We start from the raw sequence: 21331 nt of genomic DNA on the forward strand, positions 1-21331 counted from the left end.
TTCGATGCGTGCTCCACAGGTGTACTATGTATTATCATACGATACCGCAGATGAATAATAAATCACGATCGCGGACAACGGATTTGTACCGTTATTTTTCTGGACACACACTGTGTGACACTCGCGCGAGTACCCATATTGCCCACTGGCTATTATACTACGCTGTATTCTACAATACTACTAATACTACTACTACTACTACTACGATATTATACTACCACTCGCGCACATATTGGAATCAAACAATATATAATATTATTCAGGTGTTGCCCTGATCTACTTGCGATTTTACGCGGGACCGGCAACTGCGGTCGATTTCGCGTCTTCGCCGTGTGACCTGCGCGCGCGCGCGCCCGTTTCGCCGCGTCCGGTCCGTGTGCAGATATTATACAAAATATTTACAACAATAACATAACACTATGTATATTTATCGATTTATCCCCAATAGTCGACCAATGTCAAGTTGTCGTGTTTAGGTTGTCTATTATAGCAGACGACGGCCAATCGTATGCTATTATATAACTCGTAGAAACAGTGAAAACGCCTCTAAATATATATATTATAGTGGACGTTTATTCGGGAACAAACTTTCTACGAAATGAACCATCCGATTGCAGCTGAATAGCGAACGACATTACAGCGCCCGAGAGTGTCCGATATTTAGAGGTTTAACTGTATTATTATTGCCGTAACAATAAGGCGCATACTACAGTGGTTGGTGTTGGGGGAGGGGGTGGGGTGGTGTACGATGAGGATTTGCTTTTAGGGCTGTAATAAGTACGTTGTACCTACCTACCAAACCTACCTACCCTTTAAACTTTAAAGTGCACAGTAAACGGTCACTTTGTACAATTGTACGGTCCATTGTTTAAAATACATAACGTGGACACTTTGCACGGACAGATAAAATGTGCATTGCAGCACGCGGACAATTTGTACTATTATTACAAAGTATTATATACATTAAACATGAAGTATATTATATTATGTAAATATGAGTACATAGTCATAAAGCTTAATACGATTTAAAAATTACCAAGGTATTTTATTTATTTTATATTCAAAAGTAAATTAAAAATGTTATAAATAAGTAGATAAACAAATCTAATAGTGAGTATCAAACTAAGCATTATAGGTACTTGGTGATGTAATATATTTATAAATTTATCATATTAATTAAATATATTTTTTTTTTATACTGGGCGAGGGTCTAGCCAAGGGTCAGCAAATTAAAATGTATGCCAATTGGCATCAATATCGAGATTTTTGTATGATTTAATAAAAGTCTATTATATTTCTGGTTAGATTAGGTAGTTTGGAATCAATTAAATTACCAATTAATTAATTTTGAACCCCCCTACATTCGTCATACACGCAGACATAGGTGTCTATCTGTGTATGTTTATATGTTATACCTGTATACTAAGTAGGTGGACCTCAAGGTTTTTTTTACAAAAATGGTGGTCCACATAACTAAAAACCTCAATATTTAACATAGGTGGAAATCCATTAAAATTTCAGGGAGGGGCTAACATTATTAACATCAATGTAAGCAGGGACTTTTGGGAGGCTAAGCCCCCTCAATCCCCCTCCAACGATTTCTACCAATGGGCCGATATACAGCACCAAAAATAGTGTTTATGTGCAATTTATAATGTATTTGTGAAAAAATAAACGTACATATTATAAAATACAATTAAATGAATGTTCAAATAAAAATACAACGAGTAATTATTTAATTTTCTTTATATACTATTTAATATTACATAATATAATTTTTTTTTAAATATAAAAATAGCATTTTGTTTCAATTTATATTTTGCAGAACAACTGCGGAATTCGCTTATCCGTGCTGGCCGTACCCTATTTCGTGTATAATCGGGAGTTTACTGTATAAAGTAATAATGATGATATTATTATAAATTATAATTTATAAATGTCTTAGGCCTCGGATTATAATTTATTGATTGATTAAATTGTAAGACCGTTGATTGAAACGGGGTTTTTGGTAAGTGTAAAGGAATACCAAAATGTCCAAAATACAAATTTTAAAAAAAATGTCATGTTTTCAAAGGTTTTAGTACACGCATAGATGCATAGTGCATACATATTACTTTTTGTAAACGGAAACTCTATTTTTTTTCTACAGATTCTATGTACCAATTTTTTTAACAATTTTTCTAAGTTTTTTTTATTTATTACAAAATTAACTAAATAAATTAGATTAAATTTAATAAATCAATATTATAGGTACATTTTTTATGAAAAGTAAGAACAAAAATATTTTATCTATATACAAATTTTTTTGTTCTGCCACATGTAGTGAAACATTTTATGCTATAGAGCAAGAAACTTTATGAGTGCAAATACAATAAATTAAATGAGACAAACGAGATTTTGAATATGGAATTAAAAGGAACAAACAAATTCTATGTGACAAAATTGTCCACCAAACATAATATGGAGAAAATATTTAAGCTACAGCGAGAACAGATTTTATCAAACGAGTTGGAAATAAGTTGTATAAATATCAATGACTTGGAGATGCGTTACGATGAAGCAAAAAGTGAATAACAAAGAAATATGTATTATCAAAATATTTTCTAAAATAAAATAAAGCGTATGCGAAATATAATTTAGAAATAAAAAACATATTACAAAAATTATAAGATAACATTTGTTTAAAGAACAATGGTTTATGTTGGAGTAAGAAAATTATTGTATGGATATAAATACACTGAAAAATAAAATTAACGAGAGGGTAAACTACAACAAAATACGTGTTTATTATCAGAGAAAATCATTAACAAATTTGAAGCTAGTTGTTGAACTAAAAACCAAACTAAAACTAATACTTATTGTCTCAAAAAGAGACTGTAGACTGGCAAACATGTGTTGCGTTGCATCCAACAATGAAAAAGTTGCTACCTTAAAATATGTCACAAAATCGACTGCATTTAATGAGAATATTCATAAAACCTTATTAAAAAATTGATATATGAACTAGTGAAATTGAAATATACGATAAAACTAATACAGATATACCTACCTAAATTAACTACGATAGATATAATGCCAAAAAAACATGCTACACAATAAATTAATATACTTAAATAACGGGAGTACAGAATTCACTAAAAAATTATAAGCATGATATAGCTTAATTTTTTCGAAGAACATTTATTCATCACATCAAATCCCTAAGTCAATAGTTTGTATTAATCCTCTTGAACATAAATAACATTAAACTATACATGAACCAATATAGTTTTTTATTTTTAAAAAATACTCTGTTGCATGTTTCTAAGCTCATATATCAAATTTTTCAATAAGGTTTTATGAGTATTCTTATTACATGCATTCGATTTTGTGGCATTATTTTTGATAGCAACTTTTTCTGATTTGGATGCACCACAACACGTATCTGTCGTGGAATCTTTCAGTTCACAGGAATTATTAACTTTAGTTTTCTCTGTTAGACAACAATGAGCTTCGATTTTTTGTTTCTCGATTTGTTCAATTTTCTCTGATAATAATTTAATTTGTTGTAGTTGACCTTCCCTCTCGTAGAGTTTACTTTTCAGTGTACTTATTTCCATACATTTACAATCATTTTCTTGCTCCAACTCATTGACTTTTTCCTTCAAGCAACATAAATCCTCATGTAATTTTTGAAACTGTTTTTTTGATTCTAAGTGAGTTTTTTTATTCATTTTATTCGACTCTTTTATTTTTTTATAAAATGTTTTGATAGTACATCTTTCAGCGTTTAATTCCCTTTTTGCTTCACCGTATCGCATCTCTAAGTCGTTAGTTTTTTTACAACTAATTTCCAACTCGTTTGATAAATGTTCTCGCTCTAGTTTAAATGTTTCCTCCATATGATTGACAGATATATTTGTGTCGCATAGAATTTCTTTTGTGGCATTTAAGTCCATATTCAATTTTTTGTTCGTATCATTTAATTTATTGCATTTGGTTTTGCACTCATCAAGTTCCCTGATAACTTTATTGAGTTCCTGTTCTTTGCAATTAAAATTGTTCTCCGATTTTTTAACCATGCTATTCTTTTTTTCTAATTCCAACTGAAAAAATACAAATAAAACTATGTGAATATTTTACCAAAAACATTATAAAGTTTATTCTATATTATGCTGATTGTGGATCCGAGTGACTCGTAAAAGAAAGCTTTCGGCTTTACGTACCTACTACACGTATACAAAAAAAAACCAGCACTCGATGGGCCTAACCTAACCTAATGGCTAATGGTGTAAATTATACATTTATAGTACGTTCCTACATGATTTAGAGTATAGACTATAGATAAAAATAACATGGATTAAATCTGAAGTTCAGAACATAATAGTTTGACAATTTTTTTTCTTTATTTTTATGTATAGACTGACAGTGAACAATCCGAATATTTACTACTTAGTATTGTTGTTTGACCATACGGCGAAGACGACCATTAGAGTCAAAACAGACTACTGTATCAAAGCAACTTAGTTAACTAAGTAACCCAAATAATAATACAATTCACTATCTCAAAGGTTAAGTTTCAGGAGTAACTTTTTATGTTATGCCCAGTCGCTATTGTATATTATAGTGTAATTTTTTTACCTATTATATTGAATTTTGATTTTATTTATTTAATTTAATGTTTCATAAATTGAAATTCATATAGATTATAATATAATGATTAAAAAAACCAAAATTATTTATTTAATGAATATTAATTTTTGTTAGTAATAATATCATTCTAAAATCACGAAAAGGCAGTATTTACTTTAATTGTACATAATTCATTCTGAACACATTTGAATCTTGTTTCAAAGTCTGCTAACTCTAATTGTAATTTATCTTCATTTTCTTTTAGAGTTTGTATTTGATGGTTCATACAATTGATGGCATCTTCCAGTTTCTCGTTCTTGAGTTCATATTGGTATTCTGCATTCGCAACTTTCTTAAGCGTTTTAGTTTGAATTTCATACTTAGTTAAGAGTTCAGTAAACAATTTTCTACTATCAATTTTACTTTTCTCATAATGTTGTTCAAATTGTTTGTATATTTCACGTAAGTCATTTCTCTCATAAACCACTGAATCAAAATCTTCTAGTTTTTTATTTAACTCATTTATTTGTTCATCTTTATTGGATATAACCTGTTTTAACTCTATTATAGTTTCTCCAGAGAGCATCTAGATAAATAAAACCATATATGAGTATATTGGATTTTTTACTTTAAATAATACTGAGTATAACTTACTTTGTATAACTTTATTATTGATATGAACTTAGAATAAAATAAATATTAAAATAATTTAAAACAAATTTTTAGTACAATTATTAATAAATAATTTGTCTGATACAAATTATATTAAATTATACTGCTTGTATAAAATCAACCTAAACAAACTGTTGTTATACTTTTACTACTAGTAAACAAAATTAAATAAAATTAAGTCGTAACATAGATGCAAAGATAATATAATATACATTTAATTTAATGCATGTTAACATTAAGAAAAGATATTTGTAGATGATATTTTTGAACCTGAATAAATTATTTACCATTGGTGTTCAGACTAGGACTCATTATTATTTATTAATATTATTATATCTTATTATTAAACTATTATATATTATTTTTAATATTATAATGTATTTTTTTATTTAATTACAATAATACAAATTTAATTATTATAAAACACGACACATGTACATTTTATCAAAACAACTAATTTAATAAAATATTTATACTTATAATATAACTGGGCATAGTTAAATTGAGACATCGAGTCTCTATTATTGGGTAAATTTTATCAACCAGTAAATTTAGTTCGCAATAGTGATTTAGATTTATCTGGTATGCTGAATATCAACCTAGGTAGCGGTAAGACGGACACCTAACTTTAATTGTATTGAAAGGGGATATTATTTTATTTTATTGAAAAAACAAAGATCCTTTATTATGTACAATTATATGTATTTTCTAAATTTTCAACTTGTTTTTGGTATACTTATAATTATTAATTATACATAAATTTTTTCTAAATATAAAAATTGATTTTTGTTCTATCATGGACCATGGCTGAGGTAAGATGGGTCAGATGGTATGGAGGTCCTTCTTCATCAGTCATCACAATTAACAATTAATATAATTCATTTCATATGGTGATTAAATGTTATTTAAACTGAAGAGTTGATTTTTTTAGTGAATAAATACATTAATCACACGCAATTGATGTACATTGACATTTATCAGGAAAAGGAGCGAGAGTTGTAGGGTTAAGTTTCATATTATCTAAATATCTAATGTCTAAATCAGTGATGGCCAACGTTTTTTTCTCGGCGGGTAACTTTGGTAAACAATTATCTTCAAGCGGGCCACCAAATATAAAAGTACAAATAATCTCAATCTCAATCTAATAATATAAATTTGTTACACATAGTAGGTATAAAATATTTTATTTTATTTTAAAAATTTGTAAGGGGTCACATGGAATAAATTCGCGGGTCACATGTGATAGTACCTAATGTTATGTTTTTTTATACAATAGTATACTAGGTATATTCATAAAACAGGATAAACCTAAAGGCAAATTTAAAACTTAAAAAAATATATATAATGACATAGGACATGGACACGTGGTTCATCTTGCCCAATTTTATTTTTTGTTTCATACCCAAAATAGGGTCTATTATTGTTACAATTATTTAACTACTTAGGTATTCATTATTTCATCTTCACAAAATATTACATTGCATATTACCATTAAATTTAACACACCCGCGACCCGCGGAACGTATCACTTGAATTATTTGTTGATATCAAATAATATTATAATAGTGTAACCGGCATACTGTTTTGCTCATACATTTTTTCCTAAAACTCAAAAGTTTCTGTGATACGACGATTTCTCATCTTATCTCTAGTCCTCAGCTTATCCAGGTTTCCCCTACTAATAATACATTAATATATAATATAATATAATATAGTATGATAGTGCAACTTAAGTACTAAATAAAAATTGAAAAAATCTATTATGAACGATTAAATATAACTACATATGTATATTTACGTTTAGCCCATTCGGCTCCCATTTTACTAAAAGGTTACTTCCACAAATACCTTTCCACTTCATGCAAACTTTGGACTGTTTCAAAAGAGTTGTGTTTAAAAATAAAAAATAAAATGAGTTGGTTTTTTTTAATTTTGTATGGTAAGTAAATTATAAAAATAATTATAAAATATTTCACTGTTTTTACCTGCGTGTATTACCTATAATATAAAATATAAATTATGACTTGTGGCTTTGCTTAAACATTACAATAATAATATATATTAGTATGTAAGAATATGACAGTTTGTGAAGTTAAACCTAACAAACAATTTTTTTGGAAACGTTACAGCTAACCAGTGGTGGTAAAATTGTGGTGGGTGGGGGGGGGTATGAGGGGGATAGATTTTTCAATATTTATAATAATTTATATATATTAAGTTAGCTATATGGCCATATGACAAAATCATTTGACCATCACTGCAGCTAACCTTCCAGTGGGTTGTCGTTTAACATTAATAGGCTGTCCAATCAAAAATTAATGGCATTTTATAGCACACAATTAACATTACAGAGTTAAGACTTTTAATTATTGCAATAATTTTTAAATCTTTAATTTTAAAGTTGGTTGCATCTTTATCAAAATTTAAACTCTCAGTGATACCTAATTGATTAAATTACGTAGGACACTGAAAATTCTAATGATTTTGGAGATTATTAGTATGTTATAGGTACCTATACCAATTTTAAATAACTTGAAATTGTTTATATATTTCTATGTATTCTTTGTATTGTAGGCCACTGCAGATAAGTATGCATAACAATATTGTTATAAATTATAACTTATAATATTGTAAACTTATACAGTAAGATAATATGTACCTATGCATAATTGTATCTATCAGCAATACTATAACGGCAAGGGTAATAATAAATTATAATAGTTATTGAATTAAACATTTAACGTAAAACATTTTGTAACACATAGGTTAGGTTAGGCTACTTCAGTATTTTGCGTGATGTTTTGTAAATATATATTTTTTTTTTACTAAGTGAGTTTTAAACATATTAAAATTAAGTCTAAACATAAGCAACATCCGTATATAGATTACGTCATGCCCGATCAAAGATGGCTGTTTAATATGTACGTCTAGCCGAAGCGACGGGTTTTACATATTGTAGGTGAACACGCTGGTAGGCAACAGGATGAAAGGGAAAAATTCTGATTTGCAATGGAAATCACCACGATCGGTCTTATTGAATGCTCACAGTCAGCTGATGCTGGTCGTGTGGCTATTATAAAAGGAAAATCCGAACGTGACACACCAATTGTCGAGCGCAAGAGCTCCGCACACACGTTGGACAGCCACACCAACAACACATACACACACATTTGAGGCTTGAGCTGTGCGATTATCGACGATTAAAAAAAAATATTAATTTTAACAAAATCAACCGATAAAATTCTAATAGTATTTAAACGTAAATAATAATTATTATTATAATGGAGTTTGTATTCAGTTCTTTAACGTACTTGTTGCTTTTCGTGTTAACCGCCGTATTATTGTTCCTGATTCGAGACGAATTGAAAACGAAACAAGTGGACCACAGAGCTGGTCTCGTCGACCCTCCCGCACCCAAAGCGTGGCCGATAATTGGCCATTTGTACCTGATGGCCCGGTATAAGGTACCGTATCGAGTGTTTGACGAAATTATGGCTGACTTGGGGTCCGTTTTCCGCTTGGATCTGGGATCGGTACCGTGTGTTGTCGTCAACGGATTAAACAACATCCGCGAGGTTTTAATGATAAAAGGCGACCATTTCGACAGCCGCCCTTCATTCCGCCGGTTCAACCAGTTGTTCAAAGGCGATAAAAACAACTGTAAGTATAATTTATTCGCTTACTATTAAACGAAAAAATAAAAACGATAGTTCGTTATTTAAATAAAAGTTAAAATAATTATTAAATATATTTTTTTAAATTATTAATTAATTTTTTTTTTCATACGATAGCTCTGGCGTTTTGCGACTGGTCTCAGCTACAAAAAACTCGAAGAGAACTACTCAGGGCTCATACTTTTCCTAACACCACGTCCAACATGTACACCCGATTGGACACGTGTTTGAAAACCGAACTGGCTGATTTAACAGACACCTTAGACACCATGGCCGACACTGAATGTGTAGACATCAAGAACATGTTGCTCCATACGTGTGCCAACGTATTCATGTCGTACTTTTGTTCCACCCGCTTCTCCAGATCCTACGACAAGTTCAGAGAGTTTATCCGAAACTTTGATGACGTGTTTTACGAGGTAAACCAAGGAGCGCCCTGTGACTTTCTGCCCAGTTTGATGCCACTGTACCACTGGCATTTCAAAAAAATAAGATCATGGAGCTCAAAAATCCGCAATTTCATGGAAACCGAAATATTCAACAAGAGGAAAGCTGCGTGGGTGCCGGGCACCAAGCCAGTGGATTTCGTGGACAACTTGCTCGATGCCGTCACGCAGCCCGACCGGGATGACGGATTCGACATGAACATTGGGCTGTTTTCACTAGAGGACATAATCGGTGGTCATTCAGCCATTACGAACTTCATTGTAAAGACGTTGGGATTCCTGGTGGACAGACCGGACGTGCAGCGGCGCATTCAAGAGGAAGCGGATGCCGTGATTCGGGCTTCCGGGTCCGTCGGGCTCTCCGACCGATCTCAGATGCCGTACACCGAGGCTGTTGTTTACGAATCACTGCGGCTGATCGCCTCGCCAATCGTACCGCATTTGGCCAACAGAGACACTTCGGTTGATGGTAAGTACCTACAAACGACATACCGGAATCGTGCGATCGTTTTTACTCATATAGATTTCTTTTTACAGGAGTCCGGATCCGAAAAGGCACGACGGTGTTCTTAAACAACTACAGTCTACACATGAGCCCGGAACTGTGGAACAACCCCGAACACTTCAGCCCGGAAAGGTTCATAAACGCGGAAGGGAGGTTAGAGAAGCCGGAGTACTTCATACCGTTCAGCGGTGGAAAACGGTCGTGCATGGGATATAAGTTGGTGCAGCTATTGTCGTTCTGCACTATTAGCACGCTGCTCAACAAGTATACATTGCTTCCGGTTGAAGACGTATCGTACGCCGTGCCAAAAGGGAACCTGGCATTGCCGTTCGTCACTTTTCCCTTCCGGCTCAGACCCAGGATCTCCCGGAAACAGTGAGTCGAAATCTGTTTGAAACGCAGGTGGTCCTGCAGTGGATAAGAAAATTACGCGCCTTCAGCGACACGGATTAAGCTTTTGTGTGTGTGTGTGTGTGTGTGTGTGTGTGTGCAAGTTTATATTTGTGAAAATGTGTGTGTATGGCAATTATTTGGTGAGTCCTGCGTAACTTTAGGCCCACTCCAATTATTGTGTTGTAGGAGTGTGTGGTTTTGCAGTTACGTGTGACGACTACGTGTAATAGCTATATAGTTTGTCCATCCGTATTAATGGTAATAGCGATTGCTGATTAATTTATAGACCGGAAAATGTTACCAAGATAGTTTCGAAATAAATTATTTATGTTGATTATTTTATTTATTTATTATTTTTGTTCACGTCGGTATGATTTAGTAAATACATAAATATATCGATTGTTTGATAGTGTGATTTGTGAATTACCTTTCTAGTCTTAAAAAAATATAAAGGTTAGATAGTTGAAAATTCATTATTGTTAGAAAAAATGTTTTTTTTTTTAAACTAAAAATTCTGCTAGGTTATGTAAGACTTAATAAATTTTTTTATAGATATTTAATATTAATTAAGCAAACAATACATAATGAGGTTATAATTATATATTTTAGAACAGGGTTTGGCAATCTAGATCCCGCGTGATTTTCGGCAACTCCCACTGCGGTCTGTAGGCATGTATCATAATTTATAATAATATTTTGAAGTCTTATCGGCAGTTCACGCGTGAGCTAATTTGATAGAATAAAAATAATGCAGTTTGTTGAATTTAAAATAGTCTGTCTCTATTTTGATATCCATATGAAAAAAGTTTACCCGACACCGATCCCTGTTTCAGAATATAAGCCAAAGATAATTTATTGTTATTTCTGTTAAATTTGTAAATATTTATTGACTCTTAAGTTGTAGTTTATGTGAATACTTGTGCATATACTTTTATATTATTTTGTTATTAATTGTATTCAATATTATATTAAGAACAATTTAGAACTTTATTATTAAATAATTTGTATAAATAAATATTTATACTATAGCATTTGTGTGTGTTAAAAATAAAAGATTTAATTGTTTATAAATGTTCTAATATCAAACAAAAAAAGACATACGCATTCAACGAGTGAAGTATGAAATAAATATATATATATGATCTCTAGAAAAATGTTTGACATTCTTTAATAGCTTAAAAATCAACAAATAAAACATCTGTTTCTTATTAAAAAATATATGATTTCACTATGAGATATTTTTCGTAAGTATTGCTGTAAACCTATGACAAATATTTTATTGATTATTAATAGTTGATGAAAAAGTAAAATTATTTGGTTGAAAAATGAATAACATTATTTTATTACATTTTTTTAAGGCAATTTGGTTTTTGAAATTATATAATTTTAAACATTTTAATTAATTATAGCGTTTATTAGTTATAAATATATATGTTAAAATAAATATATGTGTCAATAATATAGTGTACTCTTTACAAATGTGTAACTCATGTTTGTCCTTGAAAATATTGATTGCAATAAATACACACAGTTTGAGTAAAACCTTGATGTTTGTAATTTTTTAATTCATTGCTGGTGGAAATCCGACTACGGGTGTAGATAAACTGATAAAAAGGATAACACTGTTTGTGTATGAAATATTTATAATATACATGAGCCCTGGTTGTCAAAAAATGATATATATCTCAAACTAAACCTAAAAATAATGAAATGTTAAATAAAACAGTCAATGATATATTGTAAAATATAATACCTAAATAATATAATGATATGAATATAATTATCAACATTTATTAACATTTTTTTTTCATCTATAATAAATAATTATAGTTAAGTGTAATTAGCTTACATTAATGAATAACTGGTGGTTTTACATTTGATGAATCTTGAGGTCTCAACATTGTAGGTATGTACTTATCCTTATTTAGGAATTTAATGAAAAAACATCAACAATATTTCATACTGCAAATGACTTTGATTTATCTGCGTGAAAATGTTAAGCGCAGCAATTTTATAAGTACTTACCTATTTCACAACAATAACAATAGATTGTATTTTATCAAAGTTAATAATTATATTTATATATGTGATGCATTTGTGCAAAATGCTACACGTACATAGGTACCTATCTATATGCTAAATCCATATTCTATTAATGAAAGTCTTTATATTATTATAATTTTTATTCGAATATTGTAGATACTGTTACGTAATAAACGCCCGTCTGCGAAATGTAATGGTTTGCAAAATACCTATTAAAAATAAATCGAATTTCAAGTTATATTTTCGGAAAATAATGATGTAGTCTTCATCTGCTCGTACACAAAAGGACAGCACGTTGCAACGCTCGGATCACAATATTTTTGCAACCAAAATGACCAAGGACTGAATAAATTATACATAATTTAATGTTTAAGATCGAACGTCCATCTTCGATCTTCGTTTGTACATAAAAAAAATGGTATATAAAATGTAATCCACGATAGTCGTTTTTGAATATATTACTATAGACGCTAACGCTTACATTGCTAGTCGCCTAGATTTGTTTTAAGCATATCAATGATTACTCTCTGTTATAATATGCTGTTTAATTTTCTATTGCGCAACAAATCACATCGTTTTTTTTTTCATATTAGAAATTCATTTCGGACACGATCACTCAATAATTGAAAGTAGGTATTCAATAGCAAAAGTATATTCGCTGTTATTTTCCGATTGGAATGTATAATTTAAAGAAAAATTATTATTAAAACCATACTGCAGACTAGCAACAAATCAATGTATTACCAAAGTTGCTCCAATATTCCAATATTCATCTAGGGTAGGTACTGCAGGAACGTCAAGTACAGAATAAAAGTATATTATACACGGATTACGACTATATTAATGGTATAGTGACTTTTCTTACCACTGGATATCAATTATAGATATTTTCTTAATTTACTGGATTTTTTTTGACAACTATTATAATAGCTGAATGCGTGTATTGTAATACATTATGATTTCATGACCGAAACGAAGGTATAACAAGACTTTTTTCTATAGTAGAATAAAGCCAACTGTAGACCAAGAATCAAGATGAGTCAATGTTGAACAAACAAATTGATCACATTTTGAAAGAATATAATTTAAACTTTTACAAATTTAGAGTTGTGATGTGTAGATTGTAAAATGTTTTTTTTCCATTTTCATATAATGTTACTACAACAGCAACAACTACAATATTGTTTTTTTTTTTATGATTCAAAACTATAACACATTGGACCATATTATAGATATATGTTATAAATTATAATGCATTGTTTAATATATTTATTTATTTTGATGAGTAGGTATTTGTTTTTAAGTTTTAATGTAGGTACCTATATAGTTTGCTTAAAATATATCTTTAATTTCGGTGTTCGATATTTTGGTATGAAAGTCAAGAGAGGTTTTAATTAGTTTGATAAAAAAAAAAAGTTCTCGACTAGTAACTAATTACTTATTGTTGAGATAAGGTACATCCTACATACAGATGCTACAAAACAATTTTCACTGGGCAATATAATTCAATATGTATATAGTGTTGCTAAATCCACTACTACGCCAGAAATGTATTCGAATAAGGTTTTTATAATGTTTGTTAGGTAACTTAGGTATGAATTCTAATAGTACATCAGTGAAATATGTGTTATATATTTTAACGAACGAGGAATGAAATGTTATTATTAGCATTTTTCCCGTGTACGGCATACACATTTTAATAACTGTAAATATTTTTAAAATTCTCAGAGTCAGTGTCACATTTGCAATGCATTTATTTTGAATTTTAAAAGACCACTTTGGGTCAGCTAGGATTCGCAATGACCCTGTTAACAATAGGCTTGTTTTGTAAATGTTGTAATGTCAAACATTGCAATCACGCGCATTGGTCGATAAATCTTAATACATTTAGTACTGAATATATTTACAATAAATAATGCATAAACGATTGTATTGTATCAGCTACTCGTTTTGTTTAAGCGGTGTATTGGAGCAGAATCTCTCATCTACCAAATACCGAAATGTTTAATTTCAGTAAATTAGTGAGCGTAGGATAATTTTTTCGATAATTTTACTTAAATATATAGGTACCTATAACCTTCTATTTTGTAATTTTAACTTTGGTTCGAACATTTTTGAACATATTCATGAATTATCAACCTCGTTTCTTATGTAATACCATATTATGCGGTTTTTATATCTCTTCCTCATTTGAATTGCCCCTGATTACATTATAATCCTATGCTCGGGAAATAGATAAGTGTTACAAAGTGAAAACTGAATAGCACACGATGACATGAAATGTACAGGACTATTTTGGACACGGCATAAATCTTTGTTTCTAAATTTACAAAATAATAAATAAGTGTATACATATGTTAGGTACGTAATATTATATACATGGTTATTTTCATATATACACACACTGTTATCTATGTATATAAATTGTGTATATTATATCTTATGATCAATACACATCTAAACGCATTTATAAAATCTTTATATTGTAATAAATATAGGTGCCGTTGGTTATAAATAAACACCGTATTTCAATGCGTATTGGTTACAGGCATATAATATTACAAATGTATAAAATTAGTAGTTTAAATAATTCAATTTTACTACTTACCTATTTTATTTCACAAAAATTAATTTTTTTTTTTTGTTATTTTGAAGAAGTTTACATTCATTGAAAAAACGAAAAATGATTAGATGCAAGTGCAGCTTCAAGATTTTAAGATATCCTGTGTCCGATCCGATCTTGATAGCGTATTAAAGAGTCTGAAATTATGCACTTGACGGAGAGATATGTTTCACAAGTTTGGCATATGAGGAAGTCATCTCTCACCTGCATCAGGAACCCATGCGTTATTTGGTGTGTCTAACACAATTGTTATATTAATAATTATATCATAATAATGCATCTATTATCATTTTCTAAATAATTTATAAGTTTTTTAAGATGATTTGAATTTCTATAACAGTCGAATATTTAAATTTCCATTCGTACACCATGTAGGTACCTAACCCAATGGTATTCATTTTGTTTAAAATTATTTAAATTTAATAATCCGCATTAATTTTTCCAAGGTTTAAATTGTAATTTATCTGTCATAAAATACATTATCTAATGTATTAAATATTTCAAATATTTCAAATTTGTTTTACATTTTTTTATCATGTGATGTTCAATTTCCTTTCTTCTGTAATTTTAAATTTTGGCGTACTCAATAGGTATTATTTGCGATTTGCGAATACAATATAATTACTTTACGCTACAGAATATAATATATTATTTAGTATTTAGTAATTTTAAACGACAATAATTTTATAATATCTAGTTAAATACAGTTATGATGGTATACATTATATTTTTGTACGTATTGTTATATATACATTAATATATTCATTGTTAGAAAGTAAAATAGTTTTATCTGCGGTGACGAGCGAGTAGTGACTAAACGGTCTAGATGACGCTGTTCATCATAATATATTGTCTCGTGTCAACCTTGCATCATTGGATGGTAAGATCAATATAAAATAATAAAAAATAAAAAAATATATGTAAGACATAACAATATTTATGAGCATAATCTATGGATTATTATATATAAAAAATTCAAATCTTCATATAACGAATTATCAACACTTAACCTTGGCAATGACCAAGTCTTTAGGGTACTAAAAAAAAGGGGAAAATACAGTCGACATTCCATTCATGAATGTGCATGATATGATGTGATCGAGGTCAATTTATTTTGAATACGAAATATATATCAGTTTTTACATACAGGGTGATCATTTTCTCGAACATTATTTTAGTAGTTTTCTTTAATTTTCTTTTGTATCATTTGATTAAAGAACTAGATTATTTAAATAAATATACCAAACTGTTTTTTATCTCAGCAGTGATTTAAAAGGTTTATAATAATTATTATTATAGCAATCTAAATTTTTCCAAACAGAGCGAAAATTGTATTATTGGTAAATGATATTACAATAATGTGAGTATTTGTTGACGATTTATAATAATGGTATTTTCGTTTCTCCGTCAGAAATATTGAATATATTTTAATGCAAGGTTCTATTTATAATTTTTTCGACAGTTGTAAGCAGATAAAAATATCGAAAATACAATATAATTAAATTTTTTTATTTATTTCATTATTTGAAGAAATTGGATATTTCAAAAAAATATAACCATTTTTCTTGAATTAATATTACCTAGTTATGGGGGTACGGAGTGGCCGAGCGGACTAAGGCGTCGGCTGCGACGCTGCCGACCCGAGTTCGATACCTTGGCCGCGGGTGGCATTTTTCTTCGGGCAAGTCACGGTGTCCGGAGAACAAGTGCCGCCATCCCCCCACCCGGGGCACGGCAGAAACCTACGAGTGCCCCATTAGAAATTCTGCTAAAAACACACACGTGTACCAACCTACCCAATTTAAAAACCTACAGTGCCCTCCCCCACACCCAATGTCCTATGTTGCCGCGGGTTACCCAATAAAAAAAAAAAAAATTAACTAGTTATTTAGTTGTAATTCAAAAAATATTATCTCAAAGACTTGAAACATTACGCCATTACGTAAGTTATAATTTTTTATTCACAATGGAGTTTTTAAAATATTTATTCTAATTTTAACTTCAAAATCAATGTACATATACCACTTTTTTACCCCGTTCAATTATTTAACACAATGTATATTACACTGACCTATTTCAATGACGAGCTTTACTATACATCATATGCGAGTTACCAGTTTTATTAATTATACTAATTAATGTTCTGAATACTTTTATCGAAATGTTGATGACGTGTTGTATTTGTATATAAAGCATTGAACTAATAGTTAATTAATTTTAATCGTTTGAAGTTAAGACAATAGCTAATAACCAAGAAGAATACATATTATGTTCTGAACGCCTTTTTTTTAATTACAGGGAAATCACAACGAGTTCAAGTGGGAATGTCCAGCTTAAATCAATTTAACGTCCGAGGGAAAACCAAAAAACCTGTTGCTATCAATTTGTTTGTGTTTACGACGCTGGTAAGAGGCCTGTATGGCGCTCGCGTATGTTAACTGGAATGTAAATTATGTGTGAGTGGGAAAAGCTGACGGTCAGAGATCGTTCTAAAAACTGCGCTGCGTACAGGGAAGCCATGAGAGTATTAACGGGAAGGTTCCCGTTTGAACTCATTTGATTTCCCTGTAATACTTTAAAAAAAAGCGCTTCGAACATACTATACTTATTATACTACTATTGCGTTTGTTTTTCACCTTACGATCTTTTGACTAAACCCGCAAGCTCTTTGCTCAGAATCTTTTTCCGAATGTACTTGGACGACTCGTATTGTGTAACACACCGTATATTTTATAATGTGTAATGTAATTCAAATGATGTATCACACTAGAATCGTGAATAGGTACCAAAACTCCCGTGAAAACGGTTAAATTCAGTACAAATAATAATAAAACACACCTCATTTAAAAATCAATACATTTCTGATCCACTCAGAATCTAAAACACGAACGGATTTAGGATTTCACTAAATAAGTACATACTTATACCATCGCGTTCGGACAACAACTATTACAAATAAAAAAAAAAAAATTAATAGAACACTTGATACACGTCGTCATTACCTACACTTTTATTGCGGTTATAGATTATTATTTTTCACATTTTATTTAACAATCGATAAATTTCCAGTTCGTTATCTTCTTATTTCCATAACATGTATAACTAGAGTTCGTGTAAATAACTCCTCGAAATCTTAGCTTCGCGCCCCCACACCCGTACCTATGGGCTATAATATGACCTACCTATGACCTACCCGTCTTATATTCAGCCGTGGTAACCCGGGCTATGTGTGCACGTGCCAAACGACATGTCGCGAGAGTGGACAAATCGAAATGTTATCATAATCAATCGTAATTCGTAAGCCTCGTGCACGCTGGTGTTTAAATGATCGCCAATATATTATTATCAGGTATGGTATATGGTTGGACCGCGGGGTGGTAATACAAATGGCATAACGCGTACCTACCTATTTATTACAGGAAACCGAAAACAGATTCACTGCACAGTGTAACATTGACGCGAGGTCTATTATGATAATAAACACACATAATACACACTGGCAGAGGTACATAATATTATTATATATTTATACATCATACATTATAGGTAGGGCGGGGAATCGGTTAACATTGAATTTTTACAACGGCGTGTCGTATATGACAATAATAATGCAATACATCTGCCACGCCGGTGATATAAACGCATGTAAATCGTATTCAGAAGAAAAAATATCCGTGCATATACCTAATAATATATACCTAGCTAGGTACTATATACTTGCACTTATGTGTGTATAAGTACATAATATATCTGTGTACAGGGTGTAAGGTGTTTTGCCGTGTTTTCGTCCCCGCGGTCAATAACTATAATAATACTCGTATATTTATTCTATTTTATAGGAATATTTTTGAAATTTTATTTTGGAAAATTATGATTAATACACCGATTACACGTAAGCGTCCAAAACTATTAAAATGTAAATGGTTTTGGCCTGGGCACTCGAAATAAAAACATATTAACTAAAATAGTGATTTTTGCGTTTCTTGTAGACAATGTAGACAATGCCAAATCATAAAATCATAGAAAGTTATTTGCGTAAATATTTCAAAGTCGAATTATTACAATACTTATTAAATAATATTTTCATTAAATTGTATTGTATAATATTCAATTATAGTCGTCTACGTTTTAGCAGTATATTAGAGAGCAGGACTAAAGGTGGTAGGAGGAGTGTAACCATACTTAAGAGACGGGTGGGCGGGTGTATATGGCAAGACACCCTGTACATCACAGGTGGTTCGTATATATTCTTGCACAGGAGCATATATATAATATATAATATAAATAATAAATATATAGAAGACTGTTGCTACAGGCCATGGCGCGTTCGGTTTCGATCGAATTTACTGTCATAATCATAATAATTATTTTATCATATGACAGTATAATTCGATTATTTGAATACTATTAAATCCTCAATCGCTCGCACAGTCGCACATATCATTATCTTAGCACGCCGTGTGCTTCCTATTATTATTATTTATTACTACTATATTTTACCTGACATCAAGTTCATTTTTTTTCTTTTATAAGCATACGACAATATTGTCATCCTGCACGGCAATAGGTATATTGTGATATACAACTGTAAATATTACCCTGTGTTCGTCTGAGTTTTTTTTTCGAAACGTTACACCTCATCTATAAATATATGAATATTTTAATATACTCGTATTATATGCAACAGGTCGTATCTACGTATAATATACAGAGTGTATCTGAATGTGAATTGGACGGAATGCTATCGTTTAAATTGTACTATTTGAATTTTGAGCTGTAAAATCTTCCAGATTCGCATACTTCGGTTCTTGTATGTAATATCTATTATCAAAATATGTACTTACGCCAATTTATCATTATACCGCAGCGAAACGGTGGCTGCCACTGGTCGCGTATATAAAACCGCAGAGAACTATTTCAAACACGCGTCTGTTAAAAAAGAAACCACACGCAATCAATATTGTTATACATTGTTAATAAATTCCGGTGTTTATACTCACAAATTGGAAATTTATTACGTTTGTAAAGACATATTAAAACCATTTAACACGAAGGTGTGCCTATTGTGACTTGTGTGTTGGCTAATATATAGGTTCAATTGGTACATAATATACAATTTAATTCTAAAAAATATTATTATATTATTACCTATAATCGGCGTCTTAAAAAGTCAACAATTTATGTATCAATTTTATATCATCCGCATCGGGAAGATTTCTATGACCTTGAACGTAAATTATTAAGATGAAATGTTTTTAGAACTAAATCTTAATTACTAAAATTAATCTTTTTTTACATATTTATATCTATAATTTGTTAAATTTTTTAAACGATATAAATGGATATTATTATATAATGGTTAATATATTATGTATTATATCAATGATGACAGAATTGAAGAATCATTATTATATGAATAGGATTTTGTCATAAATATTTCTAAACACTATACAATATATAAATATATTAATAGACAGTATGTAATATTCTTAAGATTCGGTAATATTACTATAGTTAATATGCCAATACTTGAACACATTTAGTCATCCTATCATTGTCTCCTATTCCTATTGGAATTTTAAATAATAAATTTTTATCCATAAAAGCATAAAGCAGTTATATAGCTTTATAATAAAAAAAAAAACAAATAAAGTGATTATTTTTTGTAAGATTTATTATTTTCTCAGTTAATTTTGTGTATTTAAAATAAAGGTATGATAAGAAAATACGTCTATCTAACTGCTATAATAAACTGCTACGGTACTACTTATTACTTCTAACGCATATGTCAAGACTTTTTGTTTATTTTTTTTCATAATTCCATAAAAATTATTTAACAATATTTAAAATCCAAGTTAAATTTCAAAAATATAAAAAAAACATAACTTTTTGTACTCGCTTACTGATTCAATATTTTTCCAAAAAATAACTCAACATTCCTAATTTGTTTCACACTCAAAATAAGAAAGTGAAAAATCTGCAAGTTTCAAAAGTTATATATTTGGTCTAATTTATTATACTGTTAATATATTATAAAAATACAAAAGTATACAATTTTTTTTTTTTATAAGACCATAACTGTATTTCCGTAACGTCTTAAAATGTTTACCAAACATTTATAATATTGAACATTTCTAAACAGTTCTTAGAATATTTAGTCGTCTCTCGTTGAGTTATTTATAAACATTTGAAATGTTCAAGTATCATCCTTATTACTCATATTATGCTTCTAAGCTACATGGGCCATGTGATATTATGTCGTTTAATAAGCAAAGGTTGTGTGGAAACTTACGCGATACCGTCATTCTACATAAAGTATTTTCAACGTTCAAGTAATATAGATAACATAAATAATAATAAGACT

At 30.1% G+C, this 21331-nt stretch overlaps 2 protein-coding genes across 2 annotated transcripts; one reads left to right on the forward strand and one right to left on the reverse strand.

The window, feature by feature from the left end:
• Nucleotides 1-3278: 3278 nt before the first annotated feature.
• On the reverse strand, nucleotides 3279-5197 carry LOC132943600 (tropomyosin-2-like). The gene is made up of 3 exons (XM_061012631.1): nucleotides 4787-5197; nucleotides 3791-4085; nucleotides 3279-3691 (listed from the first exon to the last, which is right to left on the reverse strand). Exons 1-3 carry the CDS (start codon nucleotides 5195-5197, stop codon nucleotides 3279-3281), a joined length of 1119 nt encoding a protein of 372 aa, XP_060868614.1.
• A 3216-nt stretch (nucleotides 5198-8413) lies between these two features.
• Nucleotides 8414-10685, forward strand: LOC132943189 (cytochrome P450 307a1-like). Its single transcript, XM_061012055.1, has 3 exons — nucleotides 8414-8943; nucleotides 9075-9872; nucleotides 9941-10685. The coding sequence occupies exons 1-3, from the start codon at nucleotides 8565-8567 to the stop codon at nucleotides 10285-10287; spliced, it is 1524 nt and encodes a 507-aa protein (XP_060868038.1). The 5' UTR covers nucleotides 8414-8564; the 3' UTR covers nucleotides 10288-10685.
• Nucleotides 10686-21331: the final 10646 nt, after the last annotated feature.

Source organism: Metopolophium dirhodum, chromosome 4, assembly GCF_019925205.1.
Source record: "Metopolophium dirhodum isolate CAU chromosome 4, ASM1992520v1, whole genome shotgun sequence".
Taxonomy (NCBI): Eukaryota; Metazoa; Arthropoda; class Insecta; order Hemiptera; family Aphididae; genus Metopolophium; species Metopolophium dirhodum.